Source organism: Capricornis sumatraensis, chromosome 2 (assembly GCF_032405125.1).
Source record: "Capricornis sumatraensis isolate serow.1 chromosome 2, serow.2, whole genome shotgun sequence".
In the NCBI taxonomy this organism is placed as follows: Eukaryota; Metazoa; Chordata; class Mammalia; order Artiodactyla; family Bovidae; genus Capricornis; species Capricornis sumatraensis.
The window spans coordinates 187,160,044-187,187,242 of NC_091070.1; the positions used below are offsets into that span (position 1 = coordinate 187,160,044).

General features: G+C 39.9%; 1 protein-coding gene across 8 annotated transcripts in view; it reads right to left on the reverse strand.

Moving 5' to 3' along the window:
• Positions 1–27,199, reverse strand: part of FGGY (FGGY carbohydrate kinase domain containing) — a 502,857-nt gene that overhangs the window by 300,567 nt on the left and 175,091 nt on the right. For all 8 annotated transcript variants that reach the window (XR_011144409.1, XM_068963998.1, XM_068963999.1 and 5 more), the window contains one exon: positions 14,672–14,787. Coding sequence is in view for 7 of the 8 variants with exons in the window: in XM_068963998.1 (XP_068820099.1) it covers positions 14,672–14,787 (116 nt within the window). In the remaining variant the exon portion in view is untranslated. The remainder of the gene's footprint in view (positions 1–14,671; positions 14,788–27,199) is intronic.

The window sequence follows — 27,199 nt, forward strand, 5'->3', positions numbered from 1 at the left end:
CTTCTAGTCCACTGATGTTTAAACCATTTTTGGATTATGTTCTTCAGTGTATTAATTGTGGTTCTTTGTTTTCTATCATTTGCATTTTTATTCAGCAAGTCTCTTGTGTATTCATCTAAGTTGTTGATCGAAAATACTGACAAGGGCAAGTCAGAATGCAATGCTGTGTGTCACACCAGCAGGGACACACAGGTTGAGATTTGGTCCATTACAGTCTTTGAGATACTTCCTTGTACATTTGGGAATCCATTTTTGAACACATTTACTTCAAATATCTCTTTTCATTATGAGGAAATTTAAAAAATTCTCAAAAATGTGTTGAATGCAGGATACTTTTCTTCTATGCCATTTTATTGATCTATCTATCATGTTCTCAAAATTCTAAATAATTAACTCATTTATATATTCAATAACAATTAATGAAGAGCATTCTGTCAATAAACAGATAAATATATTTAATAACAAGGTAATTTTATATAGTGACAAGTGCTGAGAAGAAAATACAACCAAGAAACAGAATATGGGTAGAGCAGGGGTGGCAGCGTGGGTGGGAAAGGAAGGCTCTTCTCTAATGACATCTGAGCTCAGACCCGAAAAGAAAGAGATGGCCATGAAGATACTTTGAGAAAGACCGAGCCAGAGAGAAGTCAGAGATAATGAAAAGGAAATATATACTGGAAATCTCTGAGGATAGAAAGGTTACCATGGTTGAATGGTGACTATGGGAGTCATGGTAAGCAATAAAAATGACAGAGAGGGAGATATCACATGTGACCTTGTAGAGCATGGCAAGAGATTTAGATTTTTTTTTTTCCCCCCTACTGTAATGAAAAGCCACTGGCTGGGAAGAATTTAGGCAGGAGAGTAACATGATCTAATTTACATTTTAAAAATAATACTATGGCTGCCGTGTAGAAAACAGATTATCAGAGGGAAGAACATAAGGAAATCAATGAAGAGGCTGGGACATTAACCTAGCAACAGATGAAAAGTACTATGAACTGGGAGGGTAACAATGGAAAAGGGTAAGAATAGCCTACTTCTGGGTTCCTTTTGGAGTCAAACAGAAAGGACTTGTTGATGAATTGAGGTAAAGTGTGAGTGAAAAAGAAGCATTAAGAATGACTTGTAGATTTGGGTTCTGACCAACTGGAGAACTGTGGTACCTTTAACTGAGATGGAGATACCCAAAGGAACAACATGTTGTATGGCTGGGCTGTGTGAGCAAATTAAGAATTCTGTGTTGGAATTAATCTTCCCCATGCATCTATGCCCCTATTAAACGTTCATTTTGTGGTGATGCTAGGTCACAGAGAGGAGACAAGGAGTCTTAAAAGAGAGTCTACAAGAAGATATAAAGGCGGACAGACAACATGTAAGTACCAGGTGCTACTGGAGCTTGGTTAATGTACCAACTACCAGACAGGGAGAGTGTTACTGAGAAAAGAATGTCAAGAACAGATAACACCCAAGGTCAGGGTAGCAGGACTTATTCACAGTGAACCCGGGTTCCCTCCTAATGACATTCTCTTTCACAATTATAGGCTTAACAACCAAAACCAAGATATCTTATATCATTTATAGAAAGGACACAGATCAATAGTTTTGAGGGACTAAACTTTTGGAAAATTGGGATAAAGTATGACTATTTCCTACCTCTAGGCAGCAATTCAGTTTTATTCCCAGGGGCTCCAAGATCACATCTAAAACTTATTTTCTTCATTGTGAACACCCAGCTGGACATAAAACTGACTGAGACGGTCAAAATGCTGTCTAAGGTTTTATTTTCTCAGGCACACACGGTCTGAATGAAGCTAGTTCTCTGGAAAAATGATTTCAGCATCTTGCATCCCATAGATTTCCAACTTTCTCAGCTCAGGCCACAGTAGCCTCATTTCACCACGCTCCCTCCTGCCACAGAGCTATTCAAATGCTGTCACCTCTGCCTGAAACTCTGTTCACATGCCCCTTCACAGCATTAATGCACATTAAGTCACATAAACATCACTTTCTCAAACATTTCCTCGTTTCTCTGACAAGTTCATATTCTCTCTTATATTCTTGAAGCCCCTTTCCCCGTTCTTTGTAGCATTTACCTCAGTGGCAGTTTTGTGATGGGTTGTTAATGCTCTCTCCACTACTCTAAACCCTCTAGGAAGACAGAAGTCTAGTTGGCTTTGGTTCACCATTATTCTCCGGCACAGAGCACAATGCTTAGTACTGCTAATGTGACGAACAAAAGCAAAGAAGAAAAATGAAAGTCTTTCCTCTCTTTTTACACTGTCATTCCTATTACCATGTTTTTGCATCCCATTAGCCCAACCTTCTTACTTTCCCTTCCCCTGAATAAAATTACCAAAAGTCCCTTTTAGTTATTCATAGGATTTGGCATTAGGGCAGCCCACTGTTAGTTCTACTATGATATTTTATGGAGTCCTGAAACTTGCATTGGTTAACTTAGTTACTGTTTGCCAGGGTCTTAACAGAAGTCACAACACACACATACAAACCCACTCCCTCATAAGGACAATGCAAGGCAGGTATTCCTATACATGTTTAATAGATGAAGAAACTGAGTCTGAGAGAGTTTGAGTGACATATCCAAGGTTCCACAGCCAAGTGGTAATTCTGGGATTTGATCCCTGGTCCTTCTGATTTGAAAGCTTGTGATTTCTGGTTCTCCCAAATGTAAACTCTTTTTTTCAGAGCTGATGGGAAATATAAATATGATAGTATATGATAAAAAAAAAACTCTTCTAAAGTTGTAAAGCATTGTAGGAACATTAGTCACTGAGTTTCCCAGTTAATTATTACCAATGCACACTGTATTTTTTTATTTGCCTGTGGCTAACCCTGGGATTTCTTTGGAAGGAATGATGCTAAAGCTAAAACTCCAGTACTTTGGCCACCTCATGCGAAGAGTTGACTTGTTGGAAAAGACTTCGATGCTGGGAGGGATTGGGGGCAGGAGAAGAAGGGGACGACCGAGGATGAGATGGCTGGATGGCATCACTGACTCGATGGACGGGAGTCTGAGTGAACTCCGGGAGTTGGTGATGGACAGCGAGGCCTGGCATGCTGCGATTCATGGGGTTGCAAAGAGTCGGACACAGTTGAGCAAATGAACTGAACTGAACTGATGTGCTGTCAGAGAAGGCAATGGCACCCCACTCCAGTACTCTTGCCTGGAAAATCCCATGGACGGAGGAGCCTGGTAGGCTGCAGTCCATGGGATCACTAAGAGTTGGACACAACTAAGCAACTTCACTTTCACTTTTTACTTTCATGCATTGGAGAAGGAAATGGCAACCCACTCCAGTGTTCTTGCCTGGAGAATCCCAGGGACGGGGGAGCCTGGTGGGTTGCCGTCTATGGGGTCACACAGAGTCAGACACAACTGAAGTGACTTAGCAGTAGCAGCAGCATGTGCTGTTTTGCTCATCAAAAAAAACAAAAAACAAAAGTTGCCAGTTATGGGACTGAAGGAAAACCTATAATTCAAATCAAGGTAATCTCTTAAAGGGACTTCACAGTTGGCACAATGGTAAAGAATCTGCCTGTCAATGCAGGAGGTGCAAGAGACATGAGTTCAATGCCTGGATTGGGAAGATCCCCTGGAGTAGAAAATGGCAACCCACTCAAATGTTCTTGCCTGGAAAATTCCATGGACAGAGGAGCCTGAGATGCTACCATCCATGGAGTCACAAAGAGTTGGACACAGCTGAGCATGCACATGCGCATACACACACACACACACACACACACACACAGCCTCTTAAAGAGTTAAGAATGTGATTATGATTTAGAAGCAGACATCTGCTTAGTCTATTATATCCAATTTTGGGGGGGAAAAAGCTGTGGGAATCCAAAGGTGAAGCTCAGAAAAAGATATTCCCCAAATTTATAAGTTGGTAATAATTATATGGGATCATTTAAGAGGAATGGGTCTTGGAAGACATGATCTGTCACTTAGAGAAGAGTTTGTGTTCAGAAGAGACAGCTGTTAAGATACCAAGAACTGATGTTTTCTGAGGACATGGGATGTGTTAGGAACTATACCTGCAATATTTCCTTTAATCTTCATAATATACCAATTAAGGCTCAGAAAAATCAAGCACTTCATGCAAAATCACATATGACCGAGCCAGAACTGAACTTAGGCATCTGACTCTGGTGACTGCATCTTTAAACATTAAAATTTGTAGTTGTTCAGTGTAACCCCATGGACTATAACCTGCCAGGCTCCTTTGTCCATGGGATTTCCATTTCCTTCTCTGGGGATCTTCCTGAACCAGGGATTGAACTCCTGTCTCCTGCACTGACACACAGATTCTTTACCAGTGAGCCACCAGGGAGGCCTTAAACTTTATTTATTTATTTTTTTTTTAATATCTGTCATCATAAATTGTTTTTTTTTTCCTTTTTTTTTTATTAAATTTTAAAATCTTTAATTCTTACATGTGTTCCCAAACATGAAACCCCCTCCCACCTCCCTCCCCATAACATCTCTGTGGGTGATCCCGATGCACCAGCCCCAAGCATGCTGGCCTTAAACTTTAAAATTGGCAATGACTAATATATTACTTATTTTATTTATATCAGTCACTTGAAAGCTTGCTTGATATGGTCCAAGATCCAACCATTTCCAGCTGTCTTGGGCACAGCAGTTTTTGCATCTTCAAGATTGAACACTGGACAATGGTTGGGTTCACCTATGTAGGTCTTTCCCTCAGTGACATTCTTCTAGAGCTTACTCCCTTTTAAGTGGTAGTATCCAGATTGGCTAAATGACCAAAATTTACTGAAAAATGTCAAAGAGGAAAGTTGACAAGGAGTTGTGAAATGGAACTGGGGGTAAGAAGATCTGGTTTCTGATATCAGCTCTATCACTAAGAAGCTGCAAGATGAAAGAAATTCACCCTGACTCCCCGAGTTTTGGTTTTTCATCTATAAAACGAGGGCATTAGAGCAAAATCTTCAAGATTTCTTTTGGCTCTGGTACTCACTGGCTGTCCAGCGGTAGGAGAAGAAGCTGGAGTTTGACCTCACTTTTGGGAGGTTCCCAATTACTTTCCAGATGCCATGCTGAAAAGAGGAGCAGTTCCATGAAACCTTATATAGAGCAAAACCTCTGACAGTCATTATCTTACAGCCTGATGTGGTCATCACTGTTCCCTTATCCTTCTGGCTCTGTAGGGCTGTTCCTGGAAGCACCAGCAGCTGAAACAGTACTTCTGGGAATCTAAGGGCGCTGAAGAGTAGGGAACATGGTTACTTCTTTCAGGCCCACTGATAGGAAACAAGTGTCCAGGGAGTGAAGACTGTTTTCCTCTAGTTGCCAAGGCACACTTACAAATGATAACAGACAACATGTCTACAGGTTTTGTAAATCACATTGTCTTTTGATCTGATATCTCATTCAAGCTTCTCAACAAACTTTATGGAAGGGAAGGTAGGTAATGGGTACTATATGTAACTGAAGGAAAGAAATGGGCTTGGGAAACACACACACACACAATTTCTCAGTTTCATAGGAGCTACAAAACTCCTACAACTCCTTCACTTTAATCTACTTTATTTATAGCATTGGCAGGAATAATTATTGGAACCATCTCTTGAGAGCAGTGAAGCCAATTTTTTGACACTGAGTCTCTTACCAGTGGCCCCATATTCAAGGAAGGATAGAAATGTCATTAGAAGTTAAACCCAGTCCCCTCTCCTATCCCATCCTCTGCCACTCATCCCCACCCCATGCCAAGTCCACTGCTCCAGCGACACCCAACCATTCACTGACATTCTTCTGTATCTTCATGCCTTTGTCTGTGCTGTTTCTTCTGCCTCACAAGTCATTTTCCATTTTTTCTTGGTGAAATACTACTCATATTCTTTCAGACACATCTCAAATGCCATCTCATGCAAAGACTTCTTTGATACAAACTCTAGTTATTGGTGACTTACTACTCTGCTTGCCCAGGTAATTTGTACATCTCTAGATTATTGAAAAACATAAAAAACATTGAGAATGTTAATTCAATTATCTCCACTCCTCAGCCCACAGAGGTGAGATACTGAAGGGATGGACCATGATGAATGCAATTTTTCTATCCCTGGTACTTAGCCCAGCATCTAGCATATAGGAAACACTCAATAGTATGGCTAAAGGGATGGATGCATGATTGGATAGGTCACTAACTGACAGGAAGACCTCTAGGTCATTTCCCATCAGGAAGAAGTTTAATTTTAAAGGGTAAAGTAAGATACTATGATACTCAAAGGATATGTTATTGTCTCAAGTCCTGGAAAGACCTTGTTCTGGCACTTGGACAAGAAAGAAAAAGATGATAAGAGTAGAAAGGATAAGACCAAAGATTCATGGTCAAGGGTAAAGCCTCGTCCACAGCATCCACAGGGATGGTCTCCCTCAGGACAAGGAAGAGATAGTACAACAGACCCTACAGAGCCTAGAAAATATTGCAATTACCTGTGGCTGATGGTTCCTCCAGACATCCCAGTGTAAATTACCAAAAACAGCACTGACATCTTGTCATACCAAGATGGTGCAACAAGCAGTTCAGCAAAGCTTGAAATGACAAGCAAGTCTCACATTCTAAGGAACAAATGGATAAATCCTTATAAACATGTCTAGTTTTATTGGGAAAATTCAGAACATTGAGTATTCACAGATACAAGGACTTTATAATATCCACAGCTATGGATGTCATTGCTGGACTCAGGCTCCCAACATCATTCCTGATAAATACTACTGGTGAAAACTCCTTGGGTATGTTTCCACAATGCAATTTCCTCTTCCTTCCCCCAGGATGTGGTAGAATTAGCAGAAGTACTCCCATTTCCTACTGCTATACTCTTATTTAATCCCAGGGAAAGGAACTGCCTAACTGATTCATGAGGCTTGGGGGAAAAAACCAACACCATGGGGCCATTTTAACGAGGAAGTAGAGCCGCAGCCTTGAAAGGGGTCAGTGCAGGCGTGGCACGAATGTCTCTTCTTGAACCACCTCCAGGCCAGTGGGCTCTTGGAGTCTGAGTTTGAATTTAGCAGATGAAACGGCACATCAAGTGCTGAAACAAGCCCAGCCAGATGTCTTGTCTCTTTGTCCCAGCTCCTTGGCCTGCCAATGAATGGATCAAGTCAGTGCCATGCAGTTTCCAGGGCCCAGGCAGGAGCAGAAAAGAGGATAAGATTCCCTCCATGTTCTTTAACTTAGTCTAACCAAAATCAAAACAACACTTTGCTTCAGGTGTCTCTGTAAAATATTCTCAACTGGTTAGACTCTGGGGCAGAACAGTGGTGAATACTAGCAGATCTATGTTCCCAACACGTACTAGTCATTAGTCAAGATCCTTAAAGCTATACTTTTAAGCCGAAAGGACAAAAATATCTAAACTGCAGCTTCAGTTAACTGCAGGATTTATTTTACTCTATGAAAAAAGTGGTATTCTCAGGGATTCCCTGGTGGCTCAGTGGTAAAGAACTTGTCTTGCAATGCAAGAGATATCGGTTTAATCCCTGGTCCAGGAAGATCCCACATGTTGCAGAGCAACTGAGCCCGTGTGCCGAACTACTGAGCCTGTGCTCTAGAGAACGCTTGCACAACTACTGAAACCCCTGTGCTCTAGCTCAGTCTCTGCAACAAGAGAAGCCACCATAATGAGAAACCTGTGCACTGCAAATACAGAGGAGCCCCCACTTGTCATAACTAGAGAAAAAGCCCGAGCAGCAATGAAAACCCACCACAGCCAAAAATAAATAAATAAATAAACTTTTTTAAAAAGTGACATTCTCAATCTCTTGAAAATAAGTTGTGCATGTTGCTTTGGGTTTTTTTTTTTCTGAAGGATAATATTTCCTTTTAGGAAAGTCTCTGACAGACTTGCTGTAGGAATGAACTCTCATTCACGTGGGGGTGTGTCTTCCACAGGAGTCCCTGCTTAAGTGGCAAACAGGTTAGTGAAAAAAGGACTATGAACACCGGATTTATGAAACAAAATCATGGTCTATCATCTAATACTATCATTTAATTCAAAAGGAGGTACAGAGTCCATTAACTGTTAGGTTAATTGTTTCCAACTAGCAGGAGCAATTGAAGCCAAAGAAGGGCTTATTTATCAAATCCTTTGTTCAAACACATATTTGCTCATTCAAGTACATATTTCATCAGTATGTACTAAGTGCCAGATAAAGGGCCCACAGTGTCCAATGCCTAAAACATGGTCTCATAAAGGGAGAGGAAACAAAATAAAAATGTAGCCTCCCTCTTCTTAAGGAATGGTCCCCTTTACATCTGCTTCATCATCACTTCTGCCTCTCATGTAACAGTTAATAACTCCTTCTACTTGGACTTTAAGTTTCTGCATTGTCTGGCTTCCCTGACCCCAGAAAACAAGTGATCTATAAGCTAACATACTATGCCCTTGCAGGCATTACAAGGCTTTTTCTGTAATGCAAATTGTCACTCTATAATTCAGCCATGCTGTACACAGTCATAAAATGGCCTGCCCCAATAACACAATGAAACACTTTTCCCAGGAAGATAAAAAGCAACTGGGACATGCTTAAAGAGAGCCTGGATAATCAATTAGAACAGATAGGATGCTGCTTTTCTTCCTAAGGATCCTTCTTCCCTGTTGATTTCTTCCTTCCTATTTGCTTTTGATAGATGTTTAGAATCAGATAGGTAACAAGGCAATGGTTCACACAGAAGGGAAGGTCAAAATCTATTAACACAGATAATTTTATTGGACTGCTGCTGCTGCTGGACTATGGGTATATAATTCCCTACAAAATACTGGGCTTGAGGTTTCTCTCTCAATTCTGAACATGAAATCAACTAGTATAGTTTTAACTGTCCAAAAAAATGTCTACTATATTCTTCTGATTCACAAAACTGTTTTTTTCCCTTATTTTGTATAATGTTCCCAAAGCAAACCACCCAAATACCTCCCTAAAGGAAAGCATTAAGTAGTAACATTTTATCTTTGGAAATTTGCAAGTAGTTACTTAAAACATTGTAAATTTCTTCCCTTGTCCTTGAAATGCACCATATAAATATTGCATTTGATCCTTAACTTACACTTCATAAATAATTTATTTGAAAAATATCCCTCCATAAGACTATCAGCTGCTGAGGTGTTCAGTTTTCGGGGAAAGCATTTATTTACTGCATGAGCCCAGGAAGGCTGGTAAAGACTTGGCTAAAAGCTCCACACGGAACGAATTATGGTAATTATATTAATGGTCAAATCCATGATGTGCTGTTCAAATCTGTTAAAAGGTTTTGTACTGTATTGCCCACGTCTGATGGGCAATGAGTCCACCGGAAATGTTTAACACCATAGGGAAGCTTCCAAGATACATTTCTCATAGTTCCAAGAATTGCGACAGACTGGAGGTAACTTCCAGAGGAATCTCTGAAAGTCACAACTGGGAGTCCATGTTTATCTCTTTAACATCTTCCACTTCTGGTTCAGACTGAAACTACAAACTCAAGTCATCAGAAATGGAACTCAAAGGAAACATCACACAATTAATTTTGATGAATGGGTAAGTTTTAATTCACGTATGGCAATATTCTGGTTAATGATATGTCTCCTTAGGACATCCATTAAAAATCCATTAACTTAACAGGCAAAATCTAATAAAGTTACTCTGGAAACTTTCTGTGAGGTTAACATTATAGACTTTTAATGAATATTTCCTGTAGGTATTGCTCTATTAGCAGAGCTAATATACTTATTAAACATGGATCTTGTGCTGGGAGCGGGGAGGGGAACACAAAAAGATGAAAATTATCAGAAAATCACAGTTGAGGTTGGACCCAAGCCACCTAAAATCCTGCTAAAATTAGTAAAGCACGCTAGAGCTTTTAGAAGTGAAAATTGTGGATATCCCAGTACCAGCCACCCAAGTCATTCATTTATCCTTATCCACTTACTAATCAAAGAGTAATTTAGCTGCTAAAATGTGCCATGTCTTGTGCTGGGACCATAATATGAAGGTAAACAAGTGAAAATTCACAGGTCAAGAAGCTTACAGTCTACAGTAAAATCAAGATATCTAACAGGTAATCAATGTATACTAAAATAAAGCTGCATTCAACACACGATGGGAATACTCAGGAACAAACAACTAAGTCTGAGGGAAAGGGTGGGCAAATAAATTTTAAAAATCACTGAAACAATGAAGCAACTGAAGTTGAAATTTGTGTTCCAGTAAAGTATTAGCTCTTTTAGGTTATCCCACAGGGAAAGTTTTAATTCTGGACATCACTTATTGATTCTGCATGTGGTTACAGAAAGCTCCTTCTCTCTCTGATTCTAATCTAAAAACAAGGTAACAGTACACTTTTGTCACTGGTTGTGAAAATTACATGCAACAAGGTACCTAAAAACACATAGAAATGTGCTTGAAATACAGAAGGGGAAGGAGGTTTAGCATTTATTTATTGCCTACTATAGACCCCAATCAATATTATTTAGAAGTCAATACAGTGTCATGGTTAAGGCAGGATTTGGAATCCTCCAAACATAGGTTTGAATTCTGCCTCTACCATTTGCAAACTGCAAACATAGGTTAGACATTCTTTTCTGAACCTTGGCTGCTTCAGCTGTAGAACAGGATAACGAAAAATAAGTCTGTTATGAAAATTTTGAAAGATAATGGTTGTAACGCAATAGTACCACGTCTCAGAAACAATACACTATTACTTTTAATTCTACCATTAACTATGTCTTTCATAGACAAGACTATAGAGATTTAAAAAAGCATTATGAGACTTGTCTAAGTTCACACTGCTGCTGCTGCTAAGTCACTTCAGTCGTGTCTGACTCTGTGCGACCCCATAGACGGCAGCCCACCAGGCTCCCCTGTCCCTGGGATTCTCCAGGCAAGAACACTGGAGTGGGTTGCCATTTCCTTCTCCAGTGCATGAAAGTGAAAGGTGAAAGTGAAGTCACTCAGTTGTGTCCAACTCTTAGCAACCCCATGGACTGCAGCCTATCAGGCTCCTCTGTCCATAGGATTTTCCAGGCAAGAGTACTGGGGTGGGGTGCCATTGCCTTCTCCGCTAAGTTCACACAATTAATGCTAAAACTAAAACTACCCTTGCTCCCAGTTCCATGTTTTAGATCCAACTTTCCTGCAGTCTTCAATTAGATGACAATAGTCCTGCCCGTGGGACCCAGTCTTGATGATTCTTCTTCAAGGCAGGGAACTTATGGGGTACCTCCAGAACATCAGACTGGAGAATTAGGACTTAGGGTCCCTGCTTTGGGGCCAATGACTAATGAACTAGTACCCTGGGGTTGTAGGCTACATTGTGTACCCAAGATTCATATGTTAAAGGTATAGCCTTCAATGTGATTGCATTTGGAGATTAGAGCTGATAAGGAGGTACTCCTCTCACATGCTAGCAAAGTAATGCTCAAAATTCTCCAAGCAAGGCTTCAACAGTACATGAATCAAGAACTTCCAGACGCTCAAGTTGGACTTAGAAAAGGCAGAGGAACCAGAGATCAAATTGCCAACATACGTTGAATCATCGACAAAGCAACAGAGATCCACAAAAACATCTATTTCTGCTTTATTGACCATGCCAAAGCCTTTGACTGTGGGGATCACAACAAACTGTGGACAATTCGGAAAGAGATGGGAATACCAGACCACCTGACCTGCCTCTTGAGAAATGTGTATGCAGGTCAAGAATCATCAGTTAGAACCAGACAAGGACATGGTTGGATCTTGGGAAAGGAGTATGTCAAGGCTGTATATTGTATCCCTGCTTATTTAACTTCTATGAAGAGTACATCATGAGAAATGCCGGACTGGAAGAAGCACAGCTGGAATTAAGATTGCAGGAAGAAATATCAGTAACCTCAAATATGAAGATGACACCACCCTTATGAGCAGAATGAGAAGAGGAACTAAAGAGCCTCTTGACGAAAGTGAAAGAGGAGAGTGAAAATTTTGGCTTAAAACTCAACATTTAAAAAACTAAGATCATGGCATCTGATCCCATCACTTCATGGCAGATAGATGGGGAAACAATGGAAACAGTGACAGACTTTATTTTCTTGGGCTCCAAAATCACTGCAGATGGTGACTGCAGCCACGGAATTCAAAGACCCTTGCTCTTTGGAAGAAGAGTTATGACCAACCTAGACAGCATATTAAAAAGCAGAGACATTACTTTGCCAACAAAGGTCCATCTAGTCAAAGCTATGGTTTTTCCAGTAGTCATGTATGGATGTGAGAGTTGGACCAGAAAGAAAGCTAAGTGCCGAAGAATGCTTTTGAACTGTGGTGTTGGAGAAGGCTCTTGAGAGTCCCTAGGACTGAAAGGAGAAAAAACCAGTCAATCCTAAAAGAAATCAGTCCTGAATATTCATTGGAGGGACCGATGCTAAAGCTGAAGCTCCAATACTTTGGCCACCCAATGTGAAGAACTGACTCATTGGAAAAGACCCAGATGTTGGAAAAGATTGAAGGTAGGAGAATAAGGGGATAAAAGAAGATGAAATGGTTGGATGGCATCACTGACTCAATGGACATGAGTTTGAGCAATCTTCAGGAGTTGGTGATGGACAGGGAGGCCTGATGTACTGCAATCCATGGGGTCACAAAGAGTCAGACATGACTGAGCAACTAAACTGAACTGAACTTCCCAGTCCATCTCAATTCAAACAACTAGGCCTATATTGTACACATTCTGTCAGGAGATATTTATCAACATCTTCTATGCCAACATACTCAAGGGTAAGGCAGATACAGTCCCTGCCCTCCAGAAGCTTTTGGTTTAGTATCATTTTTCTGTCTGGCTGCCTGGCTCCAAGTGGTGTGACTATCCAGAATTTTAAGGTACTATATGCTTTAAAGTATTAACACTTTTTATACCCTGTGAAGTTATATCCTCTCATCAGTCGAGGGTCTATCACATTCAGACTCTAATCTAAGTATGGACTATGGATGTTTGTTTCAATGAAGCTCAAACTGGATTTAGATGCTAAATATTGGAAATGTGCCTAACCCTGCTGGAGGTAAGTTATACAGCCACATCAGTCCCCTCAAGTCTCCAATAGCCCAAGGAGGACGTCTGCTTTGGTAGGAAAGTATAGAGTTAGAGACTGCGGTCCTAATAATGACCCTACAAGAGCAGACGAAAGAACTGAATCTCAGTTTTTCCAAAGCTGGTGTGCTTTCTTCATCTCTTCCTCTGGTCCCAAGCTCCTGCCCTTCTCCACAAGCTCCAGTCTTACAGTGGTTTCAGTTGAGCTACAGAAAGTCCAGAAGGGTTCTTTTTTCCCTAGATCTAGCTATGAGTAGTTGAGCAGACCATGCTCAGCTGAGCTATGCTGTCTATAGCATAGCAGTACAATTGCTACTTGGGTCTTTCATATTTCTCTCCTTATATTCTCGAAATGTAAAACAGTAGTCATGAGGACTTGGCCAGAGAAAAGTTGGACTGAAATAATCTACTATGTGACTCAGTTATCAATGGCGTTTGAAACTGAAGCAGACACTACTGTTTTCATCCATATTTCACAGCATAGCTCTCAATTTCTGGTCTGTCACGTGGATGGCCACAAGGCTGCTTGGCCAATTACATTTCCCAGCTGCCCCTGCAGCCCAGTGGGGCTTTGTTAAGAAGCACTGATGTACAGGCTGTGATCAGAAATGAAGTGGTCCATTTTTCTGTTATGCTTCCTCCAAAGGAATGTGGATGGATTCTTCCGGTCCTTTTCTTTCTTCCCAATCACTAGCTGGGAACTGATGAGAACTGAAGGAGCAATTTGGACCCAAACTTGGAGATCATGTTATAAGAAAGGCAGAGCTGCCTGCTAATCACTTACCTCAGTCCTAATACATAAAAGGGAAATACTCTACCATCCTGTTTAATTCACAGTACTTTAAAATTCCCTTGTTCCAACCTCCTAGCCCACACACTAAACAATACAGAAGTATTTTCTTTAACCAGGTGTAATATCTTACCTGATGACAGCTTACTAGAAAGGTAGGTAGTAACTACATGAAATAAGCATCTTTCTGTGACATGAATATGAACTTTATCTTGAAACTTTAACATATCAGCTATCGTTATATATACCTAGTATCTGAATTACTTTACAGGTAAATTCCTACTAGTCATCCCCTCCTTTACTACCTAATTAGCGCCACATAAAACTGGAAGTCAGGGATCCTATGGCTTTAGTCAGGAACAACTGGCTCACATTCCAGTTTATGCGTTGTTTCTGATCCTTCCAATTTCTGATCTCTTCAATTATTTGTTTTTTTCCTGTTCACGGCCTTACCCGGTTCCTTGAACCTAAATCACAACACATTTTCCCAGGTCTGACTGGGATGATCCATAAATACCTTTGATTATGCTATTTCCAGCTGCTCCATGCAAATATCTTCCCCAGTCTAGTGGCACGTCTAAGTCTACATTTAAAGGCAGATTATCATAGTTCAGTTACTATAAGCCCCAATACAAAGGCCTATTAGTCATGGACTACCCATCAGAAATTACTTGCTTCCTTGAAAAATAGGGATGTGTTCCTGTATTTTAATTTAGACAAAAACAAACAAAAAGCAAACACCAATATCTTCATGTATACGTACACATAATCAGAAAAATATATATTATTTTTTTACCTATTTTGCTGTAATTATCTGTAACCAAGTCTTCCAAACCAACCATCTTCCAGAAACTGTCGTCCCAGCCTTTCTCTGCAGAGTATGTCCATTTGCACACCAGGGAGCAGAGAGACCTAGGGAAATAGGAGCAAGGTAGAACCAATAATGTGAGTCAGGCTTCCTTTATATTTTGCCAAACACTTGTTCAGATATCTGCAATAGTGAAAAAACAGAATAAACTGAAGTAATTATTCACCCCTGATTAAATCAAAAGTCCTCAGTGACATCTGTTAATGATTGAGAACATCTTCTTTCACTTTCAAAAGGGTTTCAGCCCTTTATTTAGATCTGACTAAACAGTATATATAAATATTTGCATGTACATTTCTATTCATATTTATGTGACATTTATGAGATAACTAGAAATTACAACAATGACTAGTTACCTGGGATTCTCCAGGCAAGAATACTGGAGTGGGTTGCCACGCTCTCCGCCAAGGGATCTTCCCAACCCAGGGATGGAATCCAAGGTATTCCACATTGCAGGCAGATTCTTTACCATCTGAGCCAACAGGGAAGCCCAAGAATACTGGAGTGGGTAGCCTATCCCTTCTCCAGGGGATCTTCCCAACCCAGGAATTGAACCAGGGTCTCCTGCATTGCAAGTGGATTCTTTACCAGCTGAGCTACTAGGGAAGCCCTGAGATAAACAGAAATTAAAACAATGACTAGCTATTTGATGATACTGAGCATTATTATTAACTGTTAGGTATGAAATTGATACTTCTGGTTATGTTTTGAAAAAGGCTTCTTAGCTAACTGATACATATTGAAACACTGCTGTATAAAATGATATATTATCTGGGATCTACTCTAAAATAGCAAGTGAAGGGGAAGTGAATGACATTGCAGATGGAGCAGAATTGGCCATGGGTTGGTAGCTGTGGTGCTGAGGGTGGTTAAATGGGTGTTCATTAAACGTCTCTATTCTGTACATGTTCAAAATTCTCTGCGATAAAAAAAATAAAAAACCAAAAAGGTGCCTGGTATAGATGCGATCACTGCACTCTAAAGCAACATTCAATAGGAGGAAGACTGAGTGCTAGATGGCCTTTTCCTTTCTGGCTTCATGTCTCATCAATTCCCTCTTCAGTTCAGTTCAGTTCAGTTCAGTCGCTCAGTCGTGTCCGACTCTGTCGACCCCATGAATCACAGCATGCCAGGCCTCCCTGTCCATCACCAACTCCCAGAGTTCATACAAACTCACGTCCATCGAGTTGGTGATGCCATCCAGCCATCTCACCCTCTGTCGTCCCCTTTTCCTCCTGCCCCCAATCCCTCCCAGCATCAGAGTCTTTTCCAATGAGTCAACTCTTCACATGAGGTGGAGCAACTCCACGTCCAAGGAGCAGCGGCTACGCGGGCGCAGGAGGGCCTAGAGGAGCTACTCCATGTTCAAGGTCAGGAGGGATGGTGGTGAGGAGATATCCCTCGTTCAAGGTCAGGAGCAGCAGTTGTGCTTTGCTGGAGTAGCCGTGAAGTGATACCCCACGTCCAAGGTAAGAGAAACCCAAGTAAGACGGTAGGTGTTGCAAAATGGCATCAGAGGGCAGACAATTCCCTCTTAGTGTTCTATATTCCAGCAATAAACAATCCTTTGGAGTGCCCTGAAAAAATCACATTCTTGCATACTTCTGTGCTTGCATACTTCTGTGTGCTTGCAAAATTCTTCAGCCTGAGAACTTCCTTTAGTCTAGACCGAGACCTCAGTTTTAGTTTAGATGTTCCTGCTCTGACATCACAGGGCAAGCACCAAATCTATTAGAGACCTTATCACACTGAGTAATTTACTGCTCTTTGTTTATCTTCTTCCCAACAGCCCCAAGACTTCCAATCTATTCTCCATTGTGTCCAGAGAAAACGATCTCAAGTAAAATCTGATGGTACCAACTCCTGATTAAAACCCTTCAATTGCTCCTTACTCCCTTCAGGAAAAATTCCACTTCTCAGCTAGGCTTGAATGACGCTTTGTGACATGACCATGTTGACCTCCAGCTTCCTCTCTTGTCTATCCTATCCTTGCTTTCTTCATTCTACACTAATGAATTATTTGAAGCTTTCCATAGTGGGCCTTGATTGCTCACTTCCCAGTGCCTTGAACCTCTGCTCCATTCTGCCCAAAATGTTCTTCCTGGTTATGTGTCTGACTGCTGATTAGCCTTCCTGACTCAGTTCAGACTCCCCTTTTATGAAGCCCCAACGGAGGTCCAGCTGAGTCCAAATCCTTCTCCAAGTTCAACGTTCTCATACCCATATCTTAATACTTAGCACAGTCATTGTCCTTGTCCCTCCCCTTCTCTATTTCTCCCACTAAACCAGCAATAACTTCAGAGGAGAACCTACCTTAATCATCTCCAGATCACCAGTATTCACATCCAGCCAGAGCTCAAGCCACAGTGAATACTGATCAAATGGAAGCTCTGGAGAATAAATGTGGTCTGTCCACATTACCCCAGCTAAGTGATAAACCTGGAGAGTTCTTGCAGTTTTATAAATAAAGCAAAACCTATCTATTTCATAGAGCCAGCAGTTTTGGCCTATCTGATTCAGTCATTAAACTGATTCACTCATTCACTTAATAAATATTTAGTATTCAGTCATTATGACCCTGACACTACGCTAGGTGCTGGGGAACCAGTTATATGCAAAACAGTCGGCCTGCTGCTCTCCTACACGCTAACAATATAACTGAGGAGACAGTGATCAAATAATCACACCTAAAGTCACATCCTAACAAAAAGTTCTGAAGGAAGTAGAAAAAGAAATGAAAAGTTTTAGCAGGAGAAACTGGCAGGAGAAAGCGGGAGAAAGTGTCAGGGAGGGCTTCACAGAAGAGCTCACCTTCTGTGAGACCTCAATGCCTTCTGAAAGCAAACATTACTTATTATTTTTTTCACATGTGGCATATGGCATAGATGGAAGATTCTAGGATCAGGAAGATCCCTTGGAGAAGGAAATGGCAACCCACTCCAGTATTCTTGCCTGGAGAATCCCATGGTCAGAGGACACTGGCAGGATACAGTCCATGGGGTCGTAAGAGTCAGACATGACTTAGCAACTACACCACCACCATCACAGATGACAGGACACACTGAGCTAAGCTAAGTGGCACGGATATATTGAAGGAACACTAGTCCCATTGGAAACAATATGTATGTGTGAAACCCTTCACCTGACTTAAGCAAAATACTTTTTTGAGGTATCAAGAAAGTTGCTACCTGTGAAGCATGTTCTGAAGAATATGCAATAGGATAACTCTTCCTGGCTCAATGCCTGAAATCTTGACATTTTAGAAGCTATGATAACTCACTGGAAAGAGCAATGTGATGAAACAATATGGTGTGCAAGGATTGTGTCTTATGATCCACCCATATAGGACAACTCTTCATGCCCCAAATGCTCCATTCATTTGCAGACTTTTGGGACTAGCCTCTACTCTGTCCCATCTATCAATAACTCAGTGTTGCTCCATTCACTCATCCTTGTCTGCTTGGAAAATTCCATGTCTTACTCATGGTCCAGCTCTTCTGCACAAGTTTCCTCACTACCTCCAAGCTAACTTCATGGCTATCTCCTTAGAAGTAGCATTACAACTTGGAAATACTTCACTGTATTTCTTAATAGCTGAGATAGGTTGAGTTCATGGCCCCCCGTCTTTGAATCTCTAAATATCCACACCCTTCGCCACTTAATTTGTAGTGCTGCATCTCCTCCTCTCAACCCCCACAGTGGGCAGAGCCTTCTTTCCTACTTCAAGATTTTGGATATTGTCACACAACTGGATTTGGCCAAAAGAATGAGGCAGAAATAACTGCAAAAACCAGCATTATATATTTCAACTTGCTCTACTGCACTTCTGGTATTGCTATGAGAAGATCATGCAGGGTTAGCTCACTGGTCCCAGGAGGAGGGCAAGAGGTATGTGGGTAGAGGAATGACCACCAAGTCCAGTCTGGATCACACATCCCCAGGCAGCCAAGACCTGAGGGAGTGAGTACAGCTGAGAACAGAAGAACCACCCTACAGAACAGAGTCTAAATGTTGTATCCATGAGGCAGATAAATGATTATTGTGTTGAACTACTGAGCACTGGCTGTGATTCATAACAGAGCAACAGCTAAACAACTCAACAGTTTATAGCATAACTAACTAATCCCACACAGACTGTCTGTGCGATCCCCAGTAAGAGCAAGGAGAGGGATGTCTATCTCACAGCCAGTTAGAATAAGTGGCCAGAGAGTGTGACTGGAGTAAAGATGACTGAGCCCAATAGGCAGGAACTGTTATAGCTCCAGGTGCCTCTGGTAACTCCATCCTCCATTCAGTTCAGTTCAGTTCAGTTGCTCATCCTTGGAGTTTGTCGCTCATCCTTCAGTTCAGTTGCTCATCCGTGTCTGACTCTGTGTGACCCACCCCATGAATCGCCGCATGCCAGGCCTCCCTGTCCATCACCATCTCCTGGAGTTCACTCAAAGTCACATCCATAGAGTCGGTCATGCCATCCAGCCATCTTATCCTCTGTCGTCTCCTCTTCCTCCTGCCCACAATCCCTCCCAGCATCAGAGTCTTTTCCTATGAGTCAACTCTTCGCATGAGGTGGCCAAAGTACTGGAGTTTCAGCTTTAGCATCATTCCTTCCAAAGAACAGCCAGGGCTGATCTCCTTTAGAATGGACTGGTTAGATCTCCTTGCAGTCCAAGGGACTCTCAAGAGTCTTCTCCAACACCACATCCTCCATTAGGCTTATCCAAACACTATGGTCCCATCACTTCATGGGAAACAGATGGGGAAACAGTGGAAACAGGGTCAGACTTTATTTTTGGGGGCTCCAAAATCACTGCAGATGGTGATTGCAGCCATGAGATTCAAAGACGCTTACTCCTTGGAAGGAAAGTTATGACCAACCTAGATAGCATATTCAAAAGCAGAGACATTACTTTGCCAACAAAGGTCCGCCTAGTCAAGGCTATGGTTTTTCCTGTAGTCATGTATGGATGTGAGAGTTGGACTGCAAGAAGAAAGCTGAGTGCCAAATAATTGGTGCTTTTGAACTGTGGTGTTGGAGAAGACTCTTGAGAGTCCCTTGGACTGCAAGGAGATCCAACCAGTCCATTCTAAAGGAGATCAGCCCTGGGATTTCTTTGGAAGGAATGATGCTAAAGCTGAAACTCCAGTACTTTGGCCACCTCATGTGAAGAGTTGACTCATTGGAAAAGACTTTGATGCTGGGAGGGATTGGGGGCAGGAGGAAAAGGGGACGACAGAGGATGAGATGGCTGGATGGCATCACTGACTCGATGGACGTGAGTCTGAGTGAACTCCAGGAGTTGGTGATGGACAGGGGGGCCTGGCGTGCTGCAATTCATAGGGTCGCAAAGAGTCGGCCACGGCTGAGCAACTGAACTGAACTGATGAGGGTCTATCTCATTTGGGTCTCTAAATCAGCTCTTGGATAAAATAGATGTGTGAAAGTGGCAGAACTGGTAAAAATTTAGAGGAGTGACAGAGGATGAGATGGTTAGATAGCATCAGACTCAATGGACGTGAGTGTGAGCAAACTCCAGGAGATAGTGCAAGATACAGAAGCCTGGTGTGCTGCAGTACGTGGGGTTGCAAAGAGTCAAACACAGCTGAGAGACTGAACAACAACAAGAGAGTACAACTGAGGCCACAGCTTCTCTGGAAATCTCCAGGAGAGAGACAGCAAATATAAGGCTTCATCTTGTTAGTAAGTAAAGGCAAGATCCCAGAAGTAGAACACAAGGTCTGCCTCCCTCTGAGGCTTCTATTAAGACCACGTTTTGTCATTCCCTCAAGCATTTTAGTGAACAACCTGCAATCTAAGGAAAGCTTCAGGCAAGCTGACCTATCGGCATGTGTGTGTGTGTGTGTGCGCGTGCGTGCGTGCATGCATGTGTGTGTGTGTGTCTGTGTAGGCATGGGTGGGAGGAGTGATTTGTAGGATTAGAATTAAAGACAGGAACCTCAGTGTGTGTGTGTGTGTGTGTGTGTAGGCATGGGTGGGAGGAGTGATTTGTAGGATTAGAATTAAAGACAGGAACTTGAGTGTGTGTGTGTGCGTAGGCATGGGTGGGAGGAGTGATTTGTAGGATTAGAATTAAAGACAGGAACTTGAGTGTGTGTGTGTGTGTGTGTGTGTGTGTGTGTGTGTGTGCGTGTGTGCGTGTGTGTGTAGGCATGGGTGGGAGGAGTGATTTGCAGGATTAGAATTAAAGACAGGAACCTGAAAATGACAGGGGCTACACTACCAGGGGGAATTGTTTCCAAGAGTGGCAGGAAAGCAGAGCTGCATCTGCCCAGGGAAAAGGGTCCCTCACTGTTTGTTCCTTGCCAGCCAGAATACCATGGCAGAAACTTCCGTATCCTTCACTGCTTTCAGGTTTTTTAACATCAAAGACACTCTAAAAGCCTACAGCCTACATGACAGTTGAAAGAACATAAATGAAGGAGAAGGCAAAATGAGAATAATACCTAACTTAGGGGACTAGTTCACCCAAGAGAAGATCCATACAGAAGGCCTCTAAGAGAAAGGTCTCAGTGACATAGAAATGATGAAAAAAAACTGGAAGAGAACATCAACAAGGAAAGCAATGAGAAATCAGAAGGGAGCAAGAAAGACTCTGAACTAAAGCTCAGAGTTTTAAAATTTATTAAAAATTTCCTTAGAAGAACTAAATAAAACACTGGCACTGTTAAAAATTGAATTAATGAACTAAAAGACAAAGTGAGCAAAATATCTTACTACTTGTAACAAAGACACAAAAGAAGAAATAATGAGGGAATAACTAAGGGGCCTTTTGGAGGACAGACCTGGCAGCTTAACACAAAAAGAAAAGGAATTCCAGAAGGGATTTTTTTTTTTTTTTTTTTTTTAAGGAGAAAAGAAAAAAAAAGAAAGAAAAGTTGAAGGAGATATTCTAATTAAACAAATACAGTACTAGGTTTTTGTTTTTCTTTTTAAACTGACTGAAACAAGATTTAAGCCTGCAGATGAAAAGTCTCATTAAGTTCAGGAAGTGAATCCAGGAAATACTTGAATTTCAAGTGTAAACAGAAAATTATACAAACTTCCAGACAGAAAGATTAAGTTAGAAATTAAGGCAAGAAATTAAGCCTAGCTCAGGAATTCTCATCTACAACTCTGGAATGTAGAAGATGGAAGAACAATGTACAGACCATTAAAAAAACGATCCAAGAATCCTATATCTAGACAGAATATTACTCAGCTGTTAGGGGAAAGGAAAACATTTTCAGAGTGCAAGTATTCAAAAGTAAACTTCCCATATATGTTCTCTGAGGATAACATTTGAGAAAGAACATAACCAGAAAAGCAGTGGGGTCTCAGGAGCTATATCAACACAGTGGAAACCAAAGACTAGAGCAAGCAGTGGTGGTGGAACCTGATATTCCTATTTTCTCTCTACGTATATATACACGTGTGTGTGTGTGCATGTGTGTGTGTGTGTATAGCATAAATATTGCTGCTGTTGTTATTCAGTTGCTAAGTGTCCAACTCTTTGTGATCCCATGCACTGTAGCACACCAGGCTCCTCTGTATTCCACTATCTCCCAGAGTTTGTTCGAATTCATGTCCATTGAGTCAGTGATGCTATCTAATCATCTCATCCTCTGCTGCCCCTTTTTCCTTTTGTCTTCAATTTTTTCCAGCGGCAGGGTCTTTTCCAAAGAGTCTGTTCTTCGCATCAAAGTACTGGAGCTTCAGCTTCAGCATCAGTCTAAGAAAATAAAATGTATCACTGCTTCCACTTTTTCCTCATCTGTTTGCCATGAAGTGATGGAACTGGATGCTATGATCTTAGTTTTTTTTTTTAATGTTGAGTTTCAAGTCAGCTTTTTCACTCTCTTCTTTTACCCTCATTAAATGGCTATTCACTTTCTCTTTACTTTCTGCCATTAAAATGGTATCATCTACTTATCTGAGGTTGTTAATATTTTTCCTGGTAATCTGGACTCCAGATTATGATTCATCCAGCCCAGTATTTCACATGATGTACTCTGCATGTAAGTTAAAATAAGCAGGGTGACAATGTGCAGCCTTTTTGTACTACTTTCCTGATTTTGAACTAGTCAGTTACTCCATGTCTGGTCCTAACTGTTGCTTCTTGACCTGCATACAAGTTTCTCAGGAGACAGGTAAGGTGGTATGGTACTCCCATCTCTTTAAGAATTTTCCACAGTTTGTTGGGATCCACACAGTCAAAGACTTTAGTGGAGTCAATGAAACAGAAGCAGATGTTTTTCTGGAACTCCCTTGGTTTCTCCATGATCCAATGCATGCTGGTAATTTGATCTCTGGTTCCTCTTCCTCTTCGAAACCCAGCTTGTACACCTGCAGATTCATGATCGGTCCTTCTTGGGTGGCCCTGCATGGCATGGCTCATAGCTTCATTAAATTATGCAAGCCCCTTTACCATGACAAAGTTGTGATCCATGAAGGGGACAGTGTGTAAATACATATGCATACACGCATGTATATATAGGTGTACACACATTTTATCTAAATAGATGATAATAATGTGCCAGGAATTTGCAATATTAAGTTTTGTTGAAACATAACAAGTATGCCATCTTAGAAGGAAAACCAAATGAGAGTCTGGAACTGAAATATTAATTTAGCAAAACATCAAAGTCAGACACTTGAAAAAGCATTCATAAGAAAAGGGTTTTATGTGTATATGCACAGTTTAATGTTGGTTGTAAGAAATGAGAAGGCAATCACTAATGGAAACAGCTTAACAGAATGCTCAAATTAACAAATTAAATCAAACTAAGCCAAGAAAAATTAAAAGATAAGAGGGAGTAATGTAATATATACAGAAAAGAAAAATAAAATAGAAAGAATAAAATCAGCTATTTCAATTATTACAACATATGTGAATGAGCTGAATTCTGCCACTGGTTGAAAGATAATAATAGCTACCATGGGATTAAAATTAAGGGATAGACTGTTTATAATATAAAATTTTTTAAATGTGTTAAAGAGGTTTTATTTTTTTTTAAAGTCAACAAAAAAATAACAAATGCGTATTTTAAAAATCTCAGAGTATAATACAAGACCAAAAACATTAGCAAGACTAAGAGGAAGATTCCAATAACTAAATGCTCAATCAAAGAAAAATACTACCCTTTGTTAAATTTTATGAACTAAACAACATAATGTGAAATATATAAAATAAGCACTCCTAGATAAAACAAGTACTCTAAGAGAGACACAGTTTATTTAAAGATTTTATTATTCTTTAGTAATTTAAAGGACCAGGTAAACCAAAACATTAATAATAATTACTAGTACTATTGAGGAGTTAAAGACTCAAATGCAGTCAACAAACTCAATTCTTTTTAATTCATATGGGGGGAGAAAGGAAGAATGTTTTATTATTCAATACAAGCAGAGACCAGATGGGTAAAGTGGTACTTCATGGGCAAATTTAAAGTTTTAAAACATTTTATTTGAAAAGAAAGAAGTCTGAAAATTAATAACCTAAGCAGCCAACTTATGAAATAATGAAAAACAGTAAATAGCTGGAAGAAAGATCAAAAAGGAGTAGTAAAGATAAGAGCAGATGAAAGACATAAAATAGCAAGATAAAATTCAGGGGATTAACAGAGCCAAACAATGGTTCTATCAAAAGGCAAATTAAACAAAAAAGCATCTGGTAAAACTGAGGAAGAAGAAAGAAGACAAGGCAAAAATAACAAATACCATGAATGAAAATGGGAGTGATAACTACTGATAAAGCAGACAGTAAAAGAATAAAAAAGAATTACATGAACAGTATTTTGTTAGTAAACTTGAAAATTTAGATGAAATAGAAAATTTACTTAAAAAACAGAACTTACCATAACTGACTCAAAAAAAAAACAAACCAACCAGGAAATCTTAGTACATTTACTAGATTAAATAAATTGATCCAGCAGTTAAAAATCACACCTCAAATAAATCCTCAAGCCCAGATAGTTGTACTGGAAAGTTCTAACAAATGTTCAAGGAACAGAGTACCCCAAAATATATATTTCAGAATCTAGAAGAGAAGAAATGTTTCCTAAATTATTTATAAAGGTACGGTAACTATGTTACAAAGAGCAAACAGAGATAAACAAAAATCAGAGTCCACTCACATTATGAATGAGAACATAAAAATTCTGAGTTAGACATGTCCAAATTTAATATAAAAATGTGGGAAAAAATACATCAAGAACAATATTCAAGAAATATTTAATAACAGAACTGTGGATGTATTTTACCACAGTATTTTATTAAGAGAAAGAAAATGATCAACTGGTATCTAATAATAGAAAGTATCTGATAAAATTAAATGCCACATAAATAGAAACCCATTGAAGTGGGAATAATAGAAGTGTCTGCTTCTAAGCATGTGGGAGTATCAGAGATTGGATTTTACCACCTTGCCCCAAACAAGTAGGGAAGTCCAAGAAAATGTATGAAACAACTGTTTTCAGACTTCAACAAGAGGCAGCACAGGTCTCTAATCCCTGAGAGAAGGAAATAACGGGATGAGTCCTAAGATTGCGCTGGCTATCTGCCTGGGAGAACACGCCAGACCACAAAGCAGAAAGAGATGCCAAGGAAAACATGGCAGCTTCATGAAGCTAAGGGAACTGAGATAAGAATCTGGAGAAGTTAAAGTAGCTGGAAACACAGCCTTCCCAAGAGGAGGTAGCAATGCAGAATGAGAGCCCCAGAAATTTGCACAAGAGTCCTGTGAAATCTTTGCTGATTATCGCAATGCAGATATGCATGCTGACACTCTTGAGATCTGGTAAAGAGTGAATGGGAATCTGTGATCAAAACAGTTTCCAAGTTCACAAACAGCTGGGAATCACTTGAATTAAGAATGGGACACCATCATTGATCACTTGAGACATTCAGTGGAGACCCCAAAAGACGTATGCCTTAGCAATGTGACTATACTACTTGTGTTACCAAAGTTTAAAAAGAAGACTACAAAGGATAAAACTAAGCCAAAAGGTTATTAATAGCTTCTTATGCAAAGTAGCTCAACAATCCTTAAAGGAAGCCAACAAAACCCAGACACTCAACAACATAAAATTGATGTCAGCATCTAATAAAAAATATTTGAAGAAACAATAGCCACATATTTTTTCTCGACTTAATAAAAGCTATCAATCCACAGATTTAAGCTCAATGAAACCAAGGCAAGATAAACACAAAACCACATCAAGACCAATTACAACCAAATTGTTTTTTAAGTGAAAAAAGAAAAATCTTTCAAAGTAGTCAGAGAAAAAGAAACATTACAGAGGAACAGGATAAAAATGTCTTCAGACTATTTGCCAGAAACAACACAATCCAGAAGAAAATGGAATGATGTCTTTAAAGCACTGAAAAAATTTTAAAGGGAAAAAAATCAGTATAGAATTCTATATTCAGCAAAAATAGTTTCAAACAATTAATGTGGAACATAGGCTTTTCCAGACAAACAAAAGCTGAGAAAATTCATTTCCAAGAAACCTACACTACGTAAGAAATGTTAAAGGAAGTTCTTGCGGTAGAAGGAAAATGAGAATAAAGAGAAATATGAATTTAAAATATCAGTCAGTAAATATATGGGTAAATACAAAGGAACTTTTTATTTTAAAATTTATTTAAAGGATAATTGACTTTAAACCTTTATCTTTAAAAGATAATTTAGGGAAAACAATCAATGCATTGAGGGATTTATATGTACAAAGAAAACATACAACAATAGCAGCATAAATGATGAGATATTATGAAGATATATGTGATGGGATATAAAATTATTTTAAGGTAATGGTATAAATGAATTTATTTGCAAAGCAGAAACAGAGACACAGATGTAGAAAACAAATGTATGGATATCAGGAGGGGTAGCGGTGTGGGACAGATCAGGAGATTGGGGTTAAGATATGTATACTACTGTGTATAAAATGGATAACTAATGAGAACCGACTGCATGGCACAGGGAACCCTACTCAGTGGTCTGTGGTGACTTAAATGGGAAGGAAATTCAATGATTAGGGGATACATCTATACGTGAAGATGATTCACTTTGCTGTACCGCAGAAACTAACACACCACTGTAAAGCAACTATATTCCAATAAAAAGGTAAAAATATTTGTAGACTAAGGACCATTTAGTCCTGAAGGAACACAAAGATTAAATGAAAAGCAAAATATTCTAAATAAATTTGATCTTTTATTCCCTTAAAAAAAAGCTGTGATTATCTAAAATGCATATTATAAATCTTTGAAGAACCAGTGAAAAAGATAAAATGAACAAATAAACTTGGGGGATAAAACAGAAGACTAAAAAATACTACAGAAATCTAGAAGAAGGCAAGAAAAAGGCAAAATAACATAGACTATATCGAAGAAATAAAAAGCAAACAGCAAGATGGTAGATTAAAATCCAAACATTAAATGTAAATGGCCTAGGGACT